General features: G+C 51.6%; 1 protein-coding gene across 5 annotated transcripts in view; it reads right to left on the bottom strand.

Annotated features, from left to right (window-relative positions):
* The window catches only part of LOC124015788 (BRD4-interacting chromatin-remodeling complex-associated protein-like), a 67205-nt gene that overhangs the window by 36200 nt on the left and 13493 nt on the right, over positions 1-17512 (bottom strand). For 2 of the 5 annotated variants that reach the window (XM_046331258.1, XM_046331292.1), the window contains exons 2-5: positions 17291-17336; positions 14807-14852; positions 11287-11352; positions 6125-8104 (exon numbers count right to left, since the gene is read on the bottom strand). In XM_046331258.1, the coding sequence (XP_046187214.1) occupies positions 6125-8104; positions 11287-11352; positions 14807-14852; positions 17291-17336 (2138 nt within the window). The remainder of the gene's footprint in view (positions 1-6124; positions 8105-11286; positions 11353-14806; positions 14853-17290; positions 17337-17512) is intronic. The other 3 variants (XM_046331266.1, XM_046331276.1, XM_046331283.1) reach the window with 3 other exon arrangements.

Genomic DNA, 17512 nt, shown 5'->3' with positions numbered 1-17512 from the left:
GACGAGAGAGAAGAGAGAGACGTAGAGAGAGAAAGAGACGAGAGAGAGAGAAGAGGAAGAGAGGAAGAGACGTAGAGACGTAGAGGGGAAGAGACGAGAGAGAGGTAGAGAGGAAGAGACGTAGACGTAGAGGTAGAGAGGAAGAGACGAGACGTAGAGGGAAGAGAGGAAGACGAGAGGTAGAGAGGAAGAGACGTGAGAGGTAGAGAGGAAGAGAGGAAGAGACGAGAGAGAGGAAGAGAGAAGAGACGAGAGGTAGAGAGGAAGAGACGTAGAGGTAGAGAGAAGAGTAGAGAGGTAGAGAGAGAAGAGAGAGAGGAAGAGGAAGAGACGAGAGGTAGAGAGGAAGAGACGTAGAGGTAGAGAGGAAGAGACGAGAGGTAGAGAGGAAGAGAGAGAGGTAGAGAGGAAGAGACGAGAGGTAGAGAGGAAGAGACGAGAGGTAGAGAGAGAAGAGAGGTAGAGAGGAAGAAGAGACGAGAGGTAGAGAGGAAGAGACGAGAGGTAGAGAGGAAGAGACGAGAGGTAGAGAGGAAGAGACGAGAGGTAGAGAGGAAGAGACGTAGAGGTAGAGAGGAAGAGACGAGAGGTAGAGAGGAAGAGACGAGAGGTAGAGAGGAAGAGACGAGAGGTAGAGAGGAAGAGACGAGAGGTAGAGAGGAAGAGACGAGAGGTAGAGAGGAAGAGACGAGAGGTAGAGAGGAAGAGACGAGAGGTAGAGAGGAAGAGACGAGAGGTAGAGAGGAAGAGACGAGAGGTAGAGAGAGGAAGAGACGAGAGGTAGAGAGGAAGAGAGGTAGACGAAGAGGTAGAGAGGAAGAGAGGTAGAGAGGAAGAGAGGTAGAGAGAGAGAGGAGAGAGACGAGAGGTAGAGAGGTAGAGAGAGACGAGAGGTAGAGAGGAAGAGACGAGAGAGGTAGAGAGGAGAGAGACGAGAGGTAGAGAGGAAGAGACGAGAGAGGAAGAGAGGAAGAGACGAGAGAGGAGAGAGGTAGAGACGAGAGGTAGAGAGAGAGAGAGACGAAGAGAGGTAGAGGTAGAAGAGAGGTAGAGGTAGAGAGGTAGAGAGGAAGAGAGGAGAGAGGTAGAGAGGTAGAGAGGTAGAGAGGTAGAGAGGTAGAGAGGTAGAGAGGAAGAGAGGTAGAGAGGTAGAGGTAGAGAGGAGAGGTAGAGGGAGAGAGAGGCGAGAGGTAGAGAGGTAGAGAGGTAGAGAGGTAGAGAGGTAGAGAGGTAGAGAGGTAGAGAGGTAGAGAGGTAGAGAGGTAGAGAGGTAGAGAGGTAGAGAGGTAGAGACGTAGAGACGAGAGAGACGTAGAGACGAGAGAGACGAGAGACGAAGAGACGTAGAGACGTAGAGAGGAAGAGAGGAAGAGAGGAAGAGAGGAAGAGACGTAGAGGTAGAGAGGAAGAGACGTAGAGGTAGAGAGGAAGAGACGTAGAGGTAGAGAGGAAGAGACGTAGAGGTAGAGAGGTAGAGAGGAAGAGACGTAGAGGTAGAGAGGAAGAGACGTAGAGAGGTAGAGACGTAGAGGTAGAGAGGAAGAGACGTAGACGTAGAGAGAAAGAGAGGAAGAGACGTAGAGGTAGAGAGGAAGAGACGTAGACGTAGAGGTAGAGAGGAAGAGACGTAGAGAGGTAGAGACGTAGAGACGTAGACGTAGAGAGAAAGAGACGTAGACGTAGAGAGAAAGAGACGTAGACGTAGAGAGAAAGAGACGTAGACGTAGAGAGAAAGAGACGTAGACGTAGAGAGAAAGAGACGTAGACGTAGAGAGGAAGAGACGTAGACGTAGAGAGGAAGAGACGTAGACGTAGAGGGGAAGAGAGGAAGAGACGTAGACGTAGAGGGGAAGAGACGTAGACGTAGAGGTAGAGAGGAAGAGACGTAGACGTAGAGGTAGAGAGGAAGAGACGTAGACGTAGAGGAAGAGAGGAAGAGACGTAGAGGTAGAGAGGAAGAGACGTAGACGTAGAGAGGAAGAGACGTAGACGTAGAGGGGAAGAGAGGAAGAGACGTAGACGTAGAGGGGAAGAGACGTAGACGTAGAGGTAGAGAGGAAGAGACGTAGACGTAGAGGTAGAGAGGAAGAGACGTAGACGTAGAGGAAGAGAGGAAGAGACGTAGACGTAGAGGTAGAGACGTAGACGTAGAGGTAGAGAGGAAGAGACGTAGACGTAGAGGTAGAGAGGAAGAGACGTAGAGGAAGAGAGGAAGAGACGTAGAGGAAGAGACGTAGAGGAAGAGAGGAAGAGACGTAGACGTAGAGGTAGAGAGGAAGAGACGTAGACGTAGAGAGGAAGAGACGTAGACGTAGAGGTAGAGAGGAAGAGACGTAGAGAGGTAGAGACGTAGACGTAGACGTAGAGAGGAAGAGACGTAGACGTAGAGAGGAAGAGACGTAGACGTAGAGAGGAAGAGACGTAGACGTAGAGGTAGAGAGGAAGAGACGTAGAGAGGTAGAGACGTAGAGAGGTAGAGACGTAGAGAGGTAGAGAGGTAGAGAGGTAGAGAGGAAGAGACGAGGAGAGAGACGAGAGAGAGAGAGGAAGAGACGTAGACGTAGACGTAGAGAGGAAGAGACGTAGACGTAGACGTAGAGAGGAAGAGACGTAGACGTAGAGAGGAAGAGACGTAGAGGTAGAGAGGAAGAGACGTAGAGGTAGAGAGGAAGAGACGTAGAGGAAGAGAGGAAGAGACGTAGAGGAAGAGAGGAAGAGACGTAGAGGTAGAGAGGAAGAGACGTAGACGAAGAGGTAGAGAGGAAGAGACGTAGACGTAGAGAGGAAGAGACGTAGACGTAGAGAGGAAGAGACGTAGAGACAGAGAGGTAGAGAGGTAGAGAGGTAGAGAGGTAGAGAGGTAGAGAGGTAGAGAGGTAGAGAGGTAGAGAGGTAGAGAGGTAGAGAGGAAGAGAGGTAGAGAGGAAGAGAGGAAGAGACGTAGAGGTAGAGAGGAAGAGATGTAGAGGTAGAGAGGTAGAGAGGTAGAGAGGTAGAGAGGAAGAGGTAGAGAGGTAGAGAGGAAGAGGTAGAGAGGTAGAGAGGAAGAGGTAGAGAGGAAGAGGTAGAGAGGAAGAGGTAGAGAGGAAGAGACGTAGAGGTAGAGAGGAAGAGACGTAGAGGTAGAGAGGAAGAGAGGTAGAGAGGTAGAGAGGTAGAGAGGTAGAGAGGTAGAGAGGTAGAGAGGAAGAGAGGTAGAGAGGAAGAGACGTAGAGGTAGAGAGGAAGAGACGTAGACGAAGAGGTAGAGAGGAAGAGACGAGACGAGAGAGGAAGAGACGAGAGACGAGAGACGAAGAGAGACGAGAGACGAGAGGTAGAGAGGTAGAGAGGTAGAGAGGTAGAGAGGTAGAGAGGTAGAGAGGTAGAGAGGTAGAGAGGTAGAGAGGTAGAGAGGTAGAGACGTAGAGGTAGAGAGGAAGAGACGTAGAGGTAGAGAGGAAGAGACGTAGAGGTAGAGAGGAAGAGACGTAGAGGTAGAGAGGAAGAGAGGTAGAGAGGTAGAGAGGAAGAGAGGAAGAGAGGTAGAGAGGAAGAGAGGAAGAGAGGAAGAGAGGTAGAGAGGTAGAGGTAGAGAGGTAGAGAGGAAGAGGTAGAGAGGTAGAGAGGAAGAGGTAGAGAGGTAGAGAGGAAGAGGTAGAGAGGTAGAGAGGTAGAGAGGAAGAGGTAGAGAGGAAGAGACGTAGAGGTAGAGAGGAAGAGACGTAGAGGTAGAGAGGAAGAGACGTAGAGGTAGAGAGGAAGAGACGTAGAGGTAGAGAGGAAGAGAGGTAGAGGTAGAGAGGAAGAGAGGAAGAGAGGTAGAGAGGTAGAGAGGTAGAGAGGAAGAGAGGAAGAGACGAGAGGTAGAGAGGAAGAAGAGAGGGAGAGAGGAAGGAGAGGTAGAGGTAGAGAGGAGAGGTAGAGAGGTAGAGAGGAAGAGAGGAGAGAGGTAGAGAGGTAGAGAGGTAGAGAGGTAGAGAGGTAGAGAGGTAGAGAGGTAGAGAGGTAGAGAGGTAGAGAGGTAGAGAGGTAGAGAGGTAGAGAGGTAGAGAGGTAGAGAGGTAGAGAGGTAGAGAGGTAGAGAGGTAGAGAGGTAGAGACGTAGAGACGTAGAGACGTAGAGACGTAGAGACGTAGAGACGTAGAGACGTAGAGACGTAGAGACGAGAGGTAGAGACGAGAGACGAGAGACGAGAGACGAGACGTAGAGACGAGAGGAAGAGAGAGGTAGAGACGAGAGGTAGAGACGAGGTAGAGACGAGAGAGGTAGAGAGGTAGAGAGGTAGAGACGAGAGGTAGAGAGGAAGAGAGGTAGAGAGGAAGAGAGGTAGAGAGGAAGAGAGGAAGAGAGGAAGAGAGGTAGAGGTAGAGAGGTAGAGAGGAAGAGGTAGAGAGGTAGAGAGGAAGAGGTAGAGAGGTAGAGGTAGAGAGGAAGAGAGGAAGAGACGTAGAGGTAGAGAGGAAGAGACGTAGAGGTAGAGAGGAAGAGATGTAGAGGTAGAGAGGAAGAGAGGTAGAGGTAGAGAGGTAGAGAGGTAGAGAGGTAGAGAGGTAGAGAGGTAGAGAGGTAGAGAGGTAGAGAGGAAGAGAGGAAGAGAGAAGAAGAAGAGGAAGAGAGGTAGAGAGGTAGAGAGGTAGAGAGGAAGTAGAGGAAGAGAGGAAGAGAGGTAGAGGTAGAGAGGTAGAGAGGTAGAGAGGTAGAGAGGTAGAGAGGTAGAGAGGTAGAGAGGTAGAGAGGTAGAGAGGTAGAGAGGTAGAGAGGTAGAGAGGTAGAGAGGTAGAGAGGTAGAGACGTAGAGAGGTAGAGAGGTAGAGAGGTAGAGAGGTAGAGAGGTAGAGAGGTAGAGAGGTAGAGACGTAGAGGTAGAGAGGAAGAGACGTAGAGGTAGAGAGGTAGAGGTAGAGAGGAAGAGAGGTAGAGAGGTAGAGGAGGTAGAGAGGTAGAGAGGAAGAGAGGTAGAGAGGTAGTGAGGAAGAGAGGTAGAGAGGTAGAGAGGTAGAGAGGTAGAGAGGAAGAGAGGAAGAGAGGAAGAGAGGAAGAAACGTAGAGAGGTAGAGGTAGAGAGGTAGAGAGGTAGAGAGGTAGAGAGGTAGAGAGGTAGAGAGGTAGAGAGGTAGAGGTAGAGGTAGAGAGGTAGAGAGGAAGAGACGTAGAGGTAGAGAGGAAGAGACGTAGAGAGGAAGAGAGGAAGAGGTAGAGAGGTAGAGGTAGAGACGTAGAGGTGGTCCTTCTGTAGCTCAGTTGGTAGAGCATGGCCCTTGTAACGCCAGGGTAGTGGGTTCGATTCCCGGGACCACCCATACGTAGAATGTATGCACACATGACTGTAAGTCGCTTTGGATAAAAGCGTCTGCTAAATGGCATATATTATTATTATTATTATAGGTAGAGAGGAAGGGACGTAGAGGTAGAGAGGAAGAGACGTAGAGAGGAAGAGACGTAGAGAGGAAGAGACGTAGAGAGGAAGAGACGTAGAGAGGAAGAGACGTAGAGGTAGAGAGGAAGAGACGTAGAGGTAGAGAGGAAGAGACGTAGAGGTAGAGAGGAAGAGACGTAGAGGTAGAGAGGTAGAGGTAGAGAGGTAGAGGTAGAGAGGTAGAGAGGTAGAGAGGTAGAGAGGTAGAGAGGTAGAGGTAGAGAGGTAGAGGTAGAGAGGTAGAGGTAGAGAGGTAGAGGTAGAGACGTAGAGAGGTAGAGAGGTAGAGAGGTAGAGAGGTAGAGAGGTAGAGAGGTAGAGAGGTAGAGAGGTAGAGGGGTAGAGGTAGAGAGGTAGAGGTAGAGAGGTAGAGGTAGAGAGGTAGAGGTAGAGAGGTAGAGGTAGAGAGGTAGAGGTAGAGAGGTAGAGGTAGAGAGGTAGAGGTAGAGAGGTAGAGGTAGAAAAGAAGAGACGTAGAGAGGTAGAGAGGTAGAGACGTAGAGACGTAGAGACGTAGAGACGTAGAGACGTAGAGACGTAGAGACGTAGAGACGTAGAGACGTAGAGACGTAGAGACGTAGAGACGTAGAGACGTAGAGACGTAGAGACGTAGAGACGTAGAGACGTAGAGACGTAGAGGTAGAAAGGAAGAGACGTAGACGTAGAGACGAGAGACGTAGAGGAAAAGACGTAGAGGCAGAGAGAGAGCGGGGAGGAATACTGACCTGCTGGAGGAACATCTGGAGGTGTTCCTGGCTGAGGATCATGCTGGAGCCCTGGTGGCCCGTGAAGAGCACCCTGCTCCCGGGGCTGTGCTGCTGGGCTAGGTGGGGGACCAGTGTGGTGGACACAGATAAGGACGGAGAGGAGGAGGGGACAGACATGGCCATGGAGACAGAGGGCATAGGGTGGGCTGCCTGCTCTGTAGAACTCCCCCGCATCGGCACACTACCCCCATGCTGGCCCTGTGCAATGGCAGCAGCCCCACCCACCCCGCTGCTGGGAACGCCCCCTGACTGTGGCTGCAGAGCGGGCTGCAAGCTGACAGCAGGACTCAACCCTTCTACCTGGCTCAGCATGGCCAGGGAGTTGTGCAAGGGCATGCCCTGGATCACTGTGTGGGCCTGGTGATCCGTGACTGGGTGGCTCTGGCTCTGGGAGAGGGTGACAGGCATCTGGAAGAGCTGATGTCCCGCCCCCATCTGGCCCGGCTGCAGCTGGATGTGGCCCTGGAGCAGAGGGTGGCCCTGAGAAGTCAGCACCTGGCCCAGGTTGATGTTCTGGTGCTGAGCCAGGATCTGGTTGGCTATCAGCTGGCCCCCAGGCCCCCGGGAGGTGATAATGTGGCCCCCAGGGTGCTGCGTGAGGATCTGACCCCCAGCTAGCTGCTGTGGCAGGAGGAACTGGTGGTTCTGCCCCCCCAGCATGATGCTGCCAGGCTGGTTGAGCAGGTGGACACTGAGTGCTTTCCCAGAGGGGTGGTGGATTGTCTGCTGTTTGAACAGAGCCTGTTGGGGAAGCCCTGCCTGGGAGGTCAGGACCACGTTGGCCCCAGGCTTGCCTGTCAGGAAGGCTACATTCTGGGCAGCGGAGACAGGGACCTGAGCCCCAATAGCCTTGTTGGCATCATTCTGGAGGGTGTGGGGCTGGGCCTGCTGCTGCTTGAACAGTTTGGGCTGGATGGCTGCGCCCCCCTTGGGGGGTTTGGGCTGGATGGGGGTCGGGGTTCGCTGGATGATCAGGTTCTGCCCCTGTTGACCCAAGCTTCCAGCAGCAGTTATGGTGCTACCGTTACTGTTAGAGCCCAACGCCGGGCCGTTTAAAACTGGAGATCCCAGAGTAGCTTTGCCCCCTTGGATCAGAAGTCCCCCTCCCAGTCCGCCCTGCCCACCTGCCCCCTGTGCCTCAGGGCCAGGCTGATGCATCTGGTATCCTCCCATACTCTTGGCCAGGATGGGCTGTCCTGATTGGTTCATAGTCATCACAGTGGGCTGGCCCATCACCTGTATCTGTCCCAGTCCCAGGTGTCCTGACTGACAGCCGTTAGGTAGAGCCTGGAGGGAGGCGATTGGCTGAAGGGTGACATTACCCAGGCCTGCCACCTGCTGAATGAAAGGCTGCATACTGATTGTCTGGGCCTTGTTCATGACCTGGGGCCCAAACTCCAGGCCCTGTTGGGCCAGCACCGAGCCCAGCATGTCAGCTGTGGCCTGGGGAGGGGTGGCGGAGGAGCCTGGAGCTCCAGGGAAGATGGGGAGCCCCACCCCCGCAGCGGTCCCTCCAGACCCAGTCAGGCTGTCTGTACAGGGCAGGGTCTGGACCACCTGAGTCAGACCTGGCATGGTGAGGTCGAAGGAGCCCAGGTCCAACTCTGCCTCCTGCAGGCTCTGCTCTGTAATGTTAGCCTCCTGCAGGCTCTGCTCTGTAATGTTAGCCTCCTGCAGGCTCTGCTCTGTAATGTTAGCCTCCTGCAGGCTCTGCTCTGTAATGTTAGCCTCCTGCAGGCTCTGCTCTGTAATGTTAGCCTCCGCCAGGCTCTGCTGCAGGATGTCACATGGCTCCATGGTGTTGCTACCGCTACCGCCCGGCGACCCGCCCAGGATGACATCATCTTCCAGGAAGTCCAGGTCCACACTGACCCGGGGCAAGGCTGGCTGCTCATTGGACAGCAGCTGGACTGGGGGCCGGACCTCTGGAATGTGGCACTATGAAAGAAGAGGGAGAAGGTCTGTGATGGAAGATGAAAAGAAGAAAAGAGAAGAGGGACTGACGGAGGACGAGGAGAGAAGATGGTCTGACGGAGGCCGAGGAGAGAAGAGGGTCTGACGGAGGCCGAGGAGAGAAGAGGGTCTGACGGAGGCCGAGGAGAGAAGAGGATCTGACGGAGGACGAGAAGAGGGTCTGACAGAGGACGAGAAGAGGGTCTGACGGAGGACGAGAAGAGGGTCTGACGGAGGACGAGAAGAGGGTCTGACGGAGGACGAGAAGAGGGTCTGACGGAGGACGAGAAGAGGGTCTGACAGAGGACGAGAAAAGGGTCTGACTGAGGACAAGAAAAGGGTCTGACTAAGGACGAGAAGAGGGAGAAGGTCTGGCGGAGGAAGAGAAGAGGGAGAAGGTCTGGCGGAGGACGAGAAGAGGGAGAGAGGACTGACGGAGGCCGAGGAGAGAAGAGGGACTGACGGAGGCCGAGGAGAGAAGAGGGACTGACGGAGGCCGAGGAGAGAAGAGGGACTGACGGAGGCCGAGGAGAGAAGAGGGACTGACGGAGGCCGAGGAGAGAAGAGGGACTGACGGAGGCCGAGGAGAGAAGAGGGACTGACGGAGGCCGAGGAGAGAAGAGGGACTGACGGAGGCCGAGGAGAGAAGAGGGACTGACGGAGGCCGAGGAGAGAAGAGGGACTGACGGAGGCCGAGGAGAGAAGAGGGACTGACGGAGGCCGAGGAGAGAAGAGGGACTGACGGAGGCCGAGGAGAGAGGAGGGACTGACGGAGGACGAGAAGAGGGTCTGACAGAGGACGAGAAGAGGGTCTGACAGAGGACGAGAAGAGGGTCTGGCGGAGGACGAGAAGAGGGTCTGGCGGAGGACGAGAAGAGGGTCTGGCGGAGGACGAGAAGAGGGTCTGCGGAGGACGAGAAGAAGGGTCTGGCGGAGGACGAGAAGAAGGGTCTGGCGGAGGACGAGAAGAGGGTCTGCGGAGGACGAGAAGAGGGTCTGGCGGAGGACGAGAAGAGGGTCTGGCGGAGGACGAGAAGAGGGTCTGGCGGAGGACGAGAAGAGGGTCTGGCGGAGGACGAGAAGAGGGTCTGGCGGAGGACGAGAAGAGGGTCTGGCGGAGGACGAGAAGAGGGTCTGGCGGAGGACGAGAAGAAGGTCTGGCGGAGGACGAGAAGAGGGAGAAGGTCTGGCGGAGGACGAGAAGAGGGAGAAGGTCTGGCGGAGGACGAGAAGAGGGAGAAGGTCTGACGGAGGACGAGAAGAGGGAGAAGGTCTGACGGAGGACGAGAAGAGGGAGAAGGCCTGACGGAGGACGAGAAGAGGGAGAAGGCCTGACGGAGGACGAGAAGAGGGAGAAGGCCTGGCGGAGGACGAGAAGAGGGAGAAGGCCTGGCGGAGGACGAGAAGAGGGAGAAGGTCTGGCGGAGGACGAGAAGAGGGAGAAGGTCTGGCGGAGGACGAGAAGAGGGAGAAGGTCTGGCGGAGGACGAGAAGAGGGAGAAGGTCTGGCGGAGGACGAGAAGAGGGAGAAGGTCTGGCGGAGGACGAGAAGAGGGAGAAGGTCTGGCGGAGGACGAGAAGAGGGAGAAGGTCTGGCGGAGGACGAGAAGAGGGAGAAGGTCTGGCGGAGGACGAGAAGAGGGAGAAGGTCTGGCGGAGGACGAGAAGAGGGAGAAGGTCTGGCGGAGGACGAGAAGAGGGAGAAGGTCTGGCGGAGGACGAGAAGAGGGAGAAGGTCTGGCGGAGGGACGAGAAGAGGGAGAAGGTCTGGCGGAGGACGAGAAGAGGGAGAAGGTCTGGCGGAGGACGAGAAGAGGGAGAAGGTCTGGCGGAGGACGAGAAGAGGGAGAAGGTCTGGCGGAGGACGAGAAGAGGGAGAAGGTCTGGCGGAGGACGAGAAGAGGGAGAAGGTCTGGCGGAGGACGAGAAGAGGGAGAAGGTCTGGCGGAGGACGAGAAGAGGGAGAAGGTCTGGCGGAGGACGAGAAGAGGGAGAAGGTCTGGCGGAGGACGAGAAGAGGGAGAAGGTCTGGCGGAGGACGAGAAGAGGGAGAAGGTCTGGCGGAGGACGAGAAGAGGGAGAAGGTCTGGCGGAGGACGAGAAGAGGGAGAAGGTCTGGCGGAGGACGAGAAGAGGGAGAAGGTCTGGCGGAGGACGAGAAGAGGGAGAAGGTCTGGCGGAGGACGAGAAGAGGGAGAAGGTCTGGCGGAGGACGAGAAGAGGGAGAAGGTCTGGCGGAGGACGAGAAAGAGGGAGAAGGTCTGGCGGAGGACGAGAAGAGGGAGAAGGTCTGGCGGAGGACGAGAAGAGGGAGAAGGTCTGGCGGAGGACGAGAAGAGGGAGAAGGTCTGGCGGAGGACGAGAAGAGGGAGAAGGTCTGGCGGAGGACGAGAAGAGGGAGAAGGTCTGGCGCAGGACGAGAAGAGGGAGAATGTCTGGCGGAGGACGAGAAGAGGGAGAAGGTCTGGCGGAGGAAGAGAAGAGGGAGAAGGTCTGGCGGAGGACGAGAAGAGGGAGAAGGTCTGGCGGAGGACGAGAAGAGGGAGAAGATCTGGCGGAGGACGAGAAGAGGGAGAAGGTCTGGCGGAGGATGAGAAGAGGGAGACGGTCTGGCGGAGGACGAGAAGAGGGAGAAGGTCTGGCGGAGGACGAGAAGAGAGAGAAGGTCTGGCGGAGGACGAGAAGAGAGAGAAGGTCTGGTGGAGAACGAGAAGAGAGTAGGTCTAAAGAGGACAAGAAGAAGAGAGGTCTAATGAGGACGAGGAGAAGAGGTCTGATGGAGGACGAGAACAGGAGGGAGAAGGTCTGATGGGGACGAGAACAGGAGGGAGAAGGTCTGATGAGGACAAGGAGAAGGTCTGTGAAGGAGGGAGAAGGTCTGATGGAGGACGAAGAGAAGAGGGAGGGGAGGGGGTCTGTGATGGAGGTCAAGAAGCAAAGGGATGAGGAGGAGAATTGAGTAGAGTAGAGAAGGAAGGGGTTGACACAGGCTTCAAATCGTGGAGATGTTGACCAGACAGGCTCTCCTAGACCACTATAATGTTAGGCCTCCCAGCCAGTGGGGGGGGGGGTGATATGGCATGTTCGGAGAGAGATGAATGCTACATGAACATGTATGAATGGAGACAGGTGGGTCAGAGGTTAGAGGTTAGAGGGCCTTCACTCACCCCAGCACCCGAGAAGAAAGAGCTGGAGAGATAGCTCGAGCCATCCAGTAGGTCGTCAGTGTCCAGCTAGACAGACAGAACGACAGACAAAGCCAGGACAGAGGGGAAACAGAACGACAGACAAACAGGCCAGAGGGAGAAGCACCCCACAAGGATAGAGAGGCGGGCAGACAGAGAGTGAGAAAGGCGGGCAGACAGAGAGCGAGAAAGGCGGGCAGACAGAGAACGAGAAAGGCGGGCAGACAGAGAGCGAGAAATGCGGGCAGACAGAGAGCGAGAGAGGGGGCAGACCCACCAGTGACTCAAGATTGAGGAGGGGCAGCAAAGTGGTTTAGAGGTGAGAGGGACAGAAAGCAAGGAACAAACAGAATCAGAAGAGGGCTTGCGTTAGATTAGTAGTGGTCATTGTGGATTAATAAAGTGAAAAGGCACAGTTGAAATCCTAAAGATCCCTCACATATAGTTCCCTCACACATACAGTGGGGCAAACCAGTATTTAGTCAGCCACCAAGTGTGCAAGTTCTCCCACTTAAAAAGATGAGGCCTGTAATTGTCATCATAGGTATACTTCAAATATGACAGACAAAATGAGGGGAAAAAATTTCAGAAAATCACTTTGTAGGATTTTTTATGAATTTATTTGCAAATTATGGTGGAAAATAAGTATTTGGTCAATAACAAAAGTTTCTCAATACTTTGTTATATACCCTTTGTTGGCAATGACAGAGGTCAAACGTTTTCTGTAAGTCTTCACAAGGTTTTCACACACTGTTGCTGGTATTTTGGCCCATTCCTCCATGCAGATCTCCTCCAGAGCAGTGATGTTCTGGAGCTGTTGCTGGGCAACACGGACTTTCAACTCTCTCCAAAGATTTTCTATGGGGTTGAGATCTGGAGACTGGCTTGGCCACTCCAGGACCTTGAAATGCTTCTTACGAAGCCACTCCTTCGTTGCCCAGGCGGTGTGTTTGGGATCATTGTCATGCTGAAAGACTCAGCCACATTTCATCTTCAATGCCCTTGCTGATGGAAGGAGGTTTTCACTCAAAATCTCACGATACATGGCCCCATTCATTCTTTCCTTTACACGGATCAGTCATCTTGGTCCCTTTGCAAAAAAACAGCCCCAAAGCATGATGTTTCCAACCCCATGCTTCACAGTAGGTATGGTGTTCTTTGGATGCAACTCAGCATTCTTTGTCCTCCAAACAAAACGAGTTTGAGTTTTTACCAAAAAGTTATATTTTGGTTTCATCTGACCATATGACATTCTCCCAATCTTCTTCTGGATCATCCAATGCTCTCTAGCAAACTTCAGATGGGCCTGGACATGTACTGGCTTAAGCAGGTGGGCACGTCTGGCACTGCAGGAATTGAGTCCCTGGCGGCGTAGTGTGTTACTGATGGTAGGCTTTGTTACTTTGGTCCCAGCTCTCTGCAGGTCATTCACTAGGTCCCCCAGTGTGGTTCTGGGATTTTTGCTCACCGTTCTTGTGATCATTTTGACCACACGGGGTGAGATCTTGCGTGGAGCCCCAGATCGAGGGAGATTATCAGTGGTCTTGTATGTCTTCCATTTCCTAATAATTGCTCCCACAGTTGATTTCTTCAAACCAAGCTGCTTACCTATTGCAGTTTCAGTCTTCCCAGCCTGGTGCAGGTCTACAATTTTGTTTCTGGTGTCCTTTGACAGCTCTTTGGTCTTGGCCATAGTGGAGTTGGGAGTGTGACTGTTTGAGGTTGTGGACAAGTGTCTTTTATACTGATAACAAGTTCAAACAGGTGCCATTAATACAGGTAACGAATGGAGGACAGAGGAGAATCTTAAAGAAGAAGTTACAGGTCTGTGAGAGACAGAAATCTTGCTTATTTGTAGGTGACCAAATACTTATTTTCCACCATAATTTGCAAATAAATGAATTACAAATCCTTCAATGTGATTTTCTGGATTTTCTTTTCTCATTGTGTCTGTCATAGTTGAAGTGTACCTATGATGAAAATTACAGGCCTCTCTCATCTTTTTAAGTGGGAGAACATGCACAATTGGTAGCTGACTAATTACTTTTTTGCCCCACTGTAGTTCCCTCACATATAGTTCCCTCACATATAGTTCCCTCACATATAGTTCCCTCACATATAGTTCCCTCACATATAGTTCCCTCACATATAGTTCCCTCACATATAGTTCCCTCACATATAGTTCCCTCACATATAGTTCCCTCACATATAGTTCCCTCACATATAGTTCCCTCACATATAGTTCCCTCACATATAGTTCCCTCACATATAGTTCCCTCACATATAGTTCCCTCACATATAGTTCCCTCGCATATAGTTCCCTCGCATATAGATCCCTCGCATATAGATCCCTCGCATATAGATCCCTCGCATATAGATCCCTCGCATATAGATCCCTCGCATATAGATCCCTCGCATATAGATCCCTCGCATATAGATCCCTCGCATATAGATCCCTCGCATATAGATCCCTCGCATATAGATCCCTCACATATAGATCCCTCACATATAGATCCCTCACATATAGATCCCTCACATATAGATCCCTCACATATAGATCCCTCACATATAGATCCCTCACATATAGATCCCTCATAAAGCAAGAAACCACAAGCAGCAGCAAAGCCCATTGAAACAGAAACACACACATCCCTTTAGATAAGTGCACGAGGTGTGTGCAGTAGCCAGTGAACTTAAACTAAGATGGTCACTTTGTCTCCATGCTCAACAGAAGTAGAGGTTATCTGGTGCCAGTAAGTCGACCGCGTCCGTCCCCGGTGCGTCAGGTCACCCGCGTCCGTCCCCGGTGCGTCAGGTCAACCGCGTCCGTCCCCGGTGCGTCAGGTCAACCGCGTCCGTCCCCGGTGCGTCAGGTCAACCGCGTCCGTCCCCGGTGCGTCAGGTCAACCGCGTCCGTCCCCGGTGCGTCAGGTCAACCGCGTCCGTCCCCGGTGCGTCAGGTCAACCGCGTCCGTCCCCGGTGCGTCAGGTCAACCGCGTCCGTCCCGTGCGTCAGGTCCCGTCCGGTGCGTCAGGTCAACCGCGTCCGTCCCCGGTGCGTCAGGTCAACCGCGTCCGTCCCGGTGCGTCAGGTCAACCGCGTCCGTCCCCGGTGCGTCAGGTCACCGCGTCCGTCCCGGTGCGTCAGGTCAACCGCGTCCGTCCCGGTGCGTCAGGTCAACCGCGTCCGTCCCCGGTGCGTCAGGTCAACCGCGTCCGTCCCCGGTGCGTCAGGTCAACCGCGTCCGTCCCCGGTGCGTCAGGTCAACCGCGTCCGTCCCCGGTGCGTCAGGTCAACCGCGTCCGTCCTCGGTGCGTCAGGTCAACCGCGTCCGTCCTCGGTGCGTCAGGTCAACCGCGTCCGTCCTCGGTGCGTCAGGTCAACCGCGTCCGTCCCGGTGCGTCAGGTCAACTGCTATGAAATAATCTGGGTAACTCCTCAGCTTGGCAAGTACAAAAGAGGCATCATAACCATCCTTGCAGTTAAATAGCAGCCACTTACATGGGTGTCTAATCCATGAAGAAAATCGTTGAGTGCTTCTGGGTCACTGTGAAGAGAGGAACATTGGTCAGACAATGAGGTCACATCCACATTGCCTTCAGAGAGTATTCATTCCACTTGACTTATTCCACATGTTGTTGTGTTACAAGCTGATTTACATCAGTATTCACACCAGAGTCAATACATGTAGAATCATCTTTGCTTACAGCTGGGAGTCGTTCACCACACCTGGACTGTACAATACTTACATTCACATTTGACATTTCAGTCATTTAACAGACGCTCTTAACCAGAGCAACTCACAGAAGCAATTAGGGTGAAATGCCTTGCTCGAGGGCAGATTAACCATTTTTTCACCTAGTTTGCTCAGGGATTCAACCAGCGACCTTGTGGTCCTTCTGTAGCTCAGTTGGTAGAGCATGGCGCTTGTAACGCCAGGGTAGTGGGTTCGATCCCCGAGACCACCCATACGTATAATGTATGCACACGACTGTAAGTCGCTTTGGAAAAAAAGAGTCTGCTAAATGGCATAAATTATATTATATATTAAGTTTACTGGCCCAATCCTCTTATCTGGGCGGCTAGACTACCTGCCGCACAGATATTCCCATTATTATTTTCAAGTTTCCTCAAGCTGTCAAATTGGTTGCTGATCATTTCTATATTAGTAGCTCAGTTGGTAGAGCATGGCGCTTGTAACGCCAGGGTAGTGGGTTCGATCCCCGGGACCACCCATACGTAGAATGTATGCACACATGACTGTAAGTCGCTTTGGATAAAAGCGTCTGCTAAATGGCATATATAAAAAAAAATATATATTTAAGTATTGGCATAGATTTTCCAAGCAGAATTCAGTCCAAACTAACTCGGCCACTCAGGAACATTCACTGTCTTCTTGGTAAGAAACTCCAGTGTAGATTTGGCCTTGTGTTTTAGGTTATTTTCCTGCTGAAAGGTGAATTCATCTCCCAGTGTCTGGGGGAAAGCAGACAACCAGGTTTTCCTCTAGGATTTTGTCTGTGCTTAGCTCCATTCCGTTTCTTTACAATCATAACGATAACATGCTTGAAACTATGGACGTCACAATTTGTAGTCGGGACAAAAAGTGAATTGCATTGCCACATATGCTTTTACACCTGCATTGTTTGCTGTTTGGGGTTTTAGGCTGGGTTTCTGTACAGCACTTTGAGATATCAGCTGATGTACGAAGGGCTATATAAATAAATTTGATTTGATTTGATTTGATATTTTGCAGTATTGCGTTAGTGCCTTGTTGGAAAAAGGATGCATCTTTTGGAATATTTTGTTTTCTGTACAGGCTTCCTTCTTCTCACTCTTGTCGATTAAGTCAGTGTTGTGGAGTAACTACAATGTTGTTGATCCAGCCTCAGCTTTCTATCACAGCCGTTAAACTCTAACTCCGTAACCATTGGCCTCATGGTTAAATCCCTTAGTGGTTTCTTTACTCTCTGGCAACTGAGTTAAGAAGAAAGCCTGTACCTTTGCAGTGACTGGGTGTATTGATACACCATCCGACGTGTAATTAAATAACTTCACCATACACAATATTCAATGTCTGCTATTTTTTAGGTGCCCTTTGTGAGGCATTAGAAAACCTCCCTAGACCTTGTGGTTGAATATGTGTTTGAAATTCCTTGCTCGACTGAGGGAACTTACAGATAATTCTGTGTGGAGTACAGAGATGAGGTAGTCATTAAAAAATCCTGTTAAACAATATTATTTCACACCGAGTGAGTCCATGCAATGTATTATGTGAAGTAAGCACATGTTTACTCCTGATCTTATTTAGACCGTAACAAAGGGGTTGAATACTAATTGACTCGACATTTACGCTTTTAATTTTTTATTAATTTGGAAAAATAAAAATAAATCCACTTTGACAATATATAATAATATAATAATATATGCCATTTTGCAGACGCTTTTATCCAAAGCGACTTACAGTCATGTGTGCATACATTCTACGTATGGGTGGCCCCGGGGATCGAACCCACTACCCTGGCGTTACAAGCGCCATGCTCTACCAACTGAGCTACAGAAGGACCACTGATGGGGTAGTGTGTGTAGTCCAATGACACAACATATCAATGTAATATATGCCAATGTAATCCATTGTAAAATTTAGGGTCTAACAACAAAATGTGGAAAAAGTCAGGGGTGTGAATACTGTCTGAAGTCAGTGTATTACCCTGTCCCAGTATCCACACTTGCATATAATATACTTATTTATTTGAACTAGGCAAGTCAGTTAAGAACAAATTCGTATTTACAATGACAGCCTACTGGGGAATGGTGGGTTAACTGCCTCGTTCAGGGACAGAAGGGCAGATTTTTACCTTGTCCGCTCGGGGATCTGATCCAACAACCTTTCGGTGTGAACCAATGTCTTGGCCAGGTATACTAGATGGTGTGTATTGTGGATATTAGAACATAATCAGTACATTGAAGAGGATATGAACTCACCAAATGACATCTAGCAGGCACCTGCCATCTTCATCGTCCATGTCAACTGAAAACACATTAACATCCAACAATATTTAGTTAATTACATCAATCATTATGGTGTATATGGGACACAAAGATTCTATCAACTATAAACACACACTATCAACTATCTATATAGCTATATGTAAGCACCAGCTGTCAGAGCAGCTCACAGATAACTGCACATAGCCCATCTGTACA

Source organism: Oncorhynchus gorbuscha, linkage group LG02, assembly GCF_021184085.1.
Source record: "Oncorhynchus gorbuscha isolate QuinsamMale2020 ecotype Even-year linkage group LG02, OgorEven_v1.0, whole genome shotgun sequence".
Taxonomy (NCBI): domain Eukaryota; kingdom Metazoa; phylum Chordata; class Actinopteri; order Salmoniformes; family Salmonidae; genus Oncorhynchus; species Oncorhynchus gorbuscha.
This window is presented reverse-complemented; position numbering and strand designations above follow the sequence as displayed.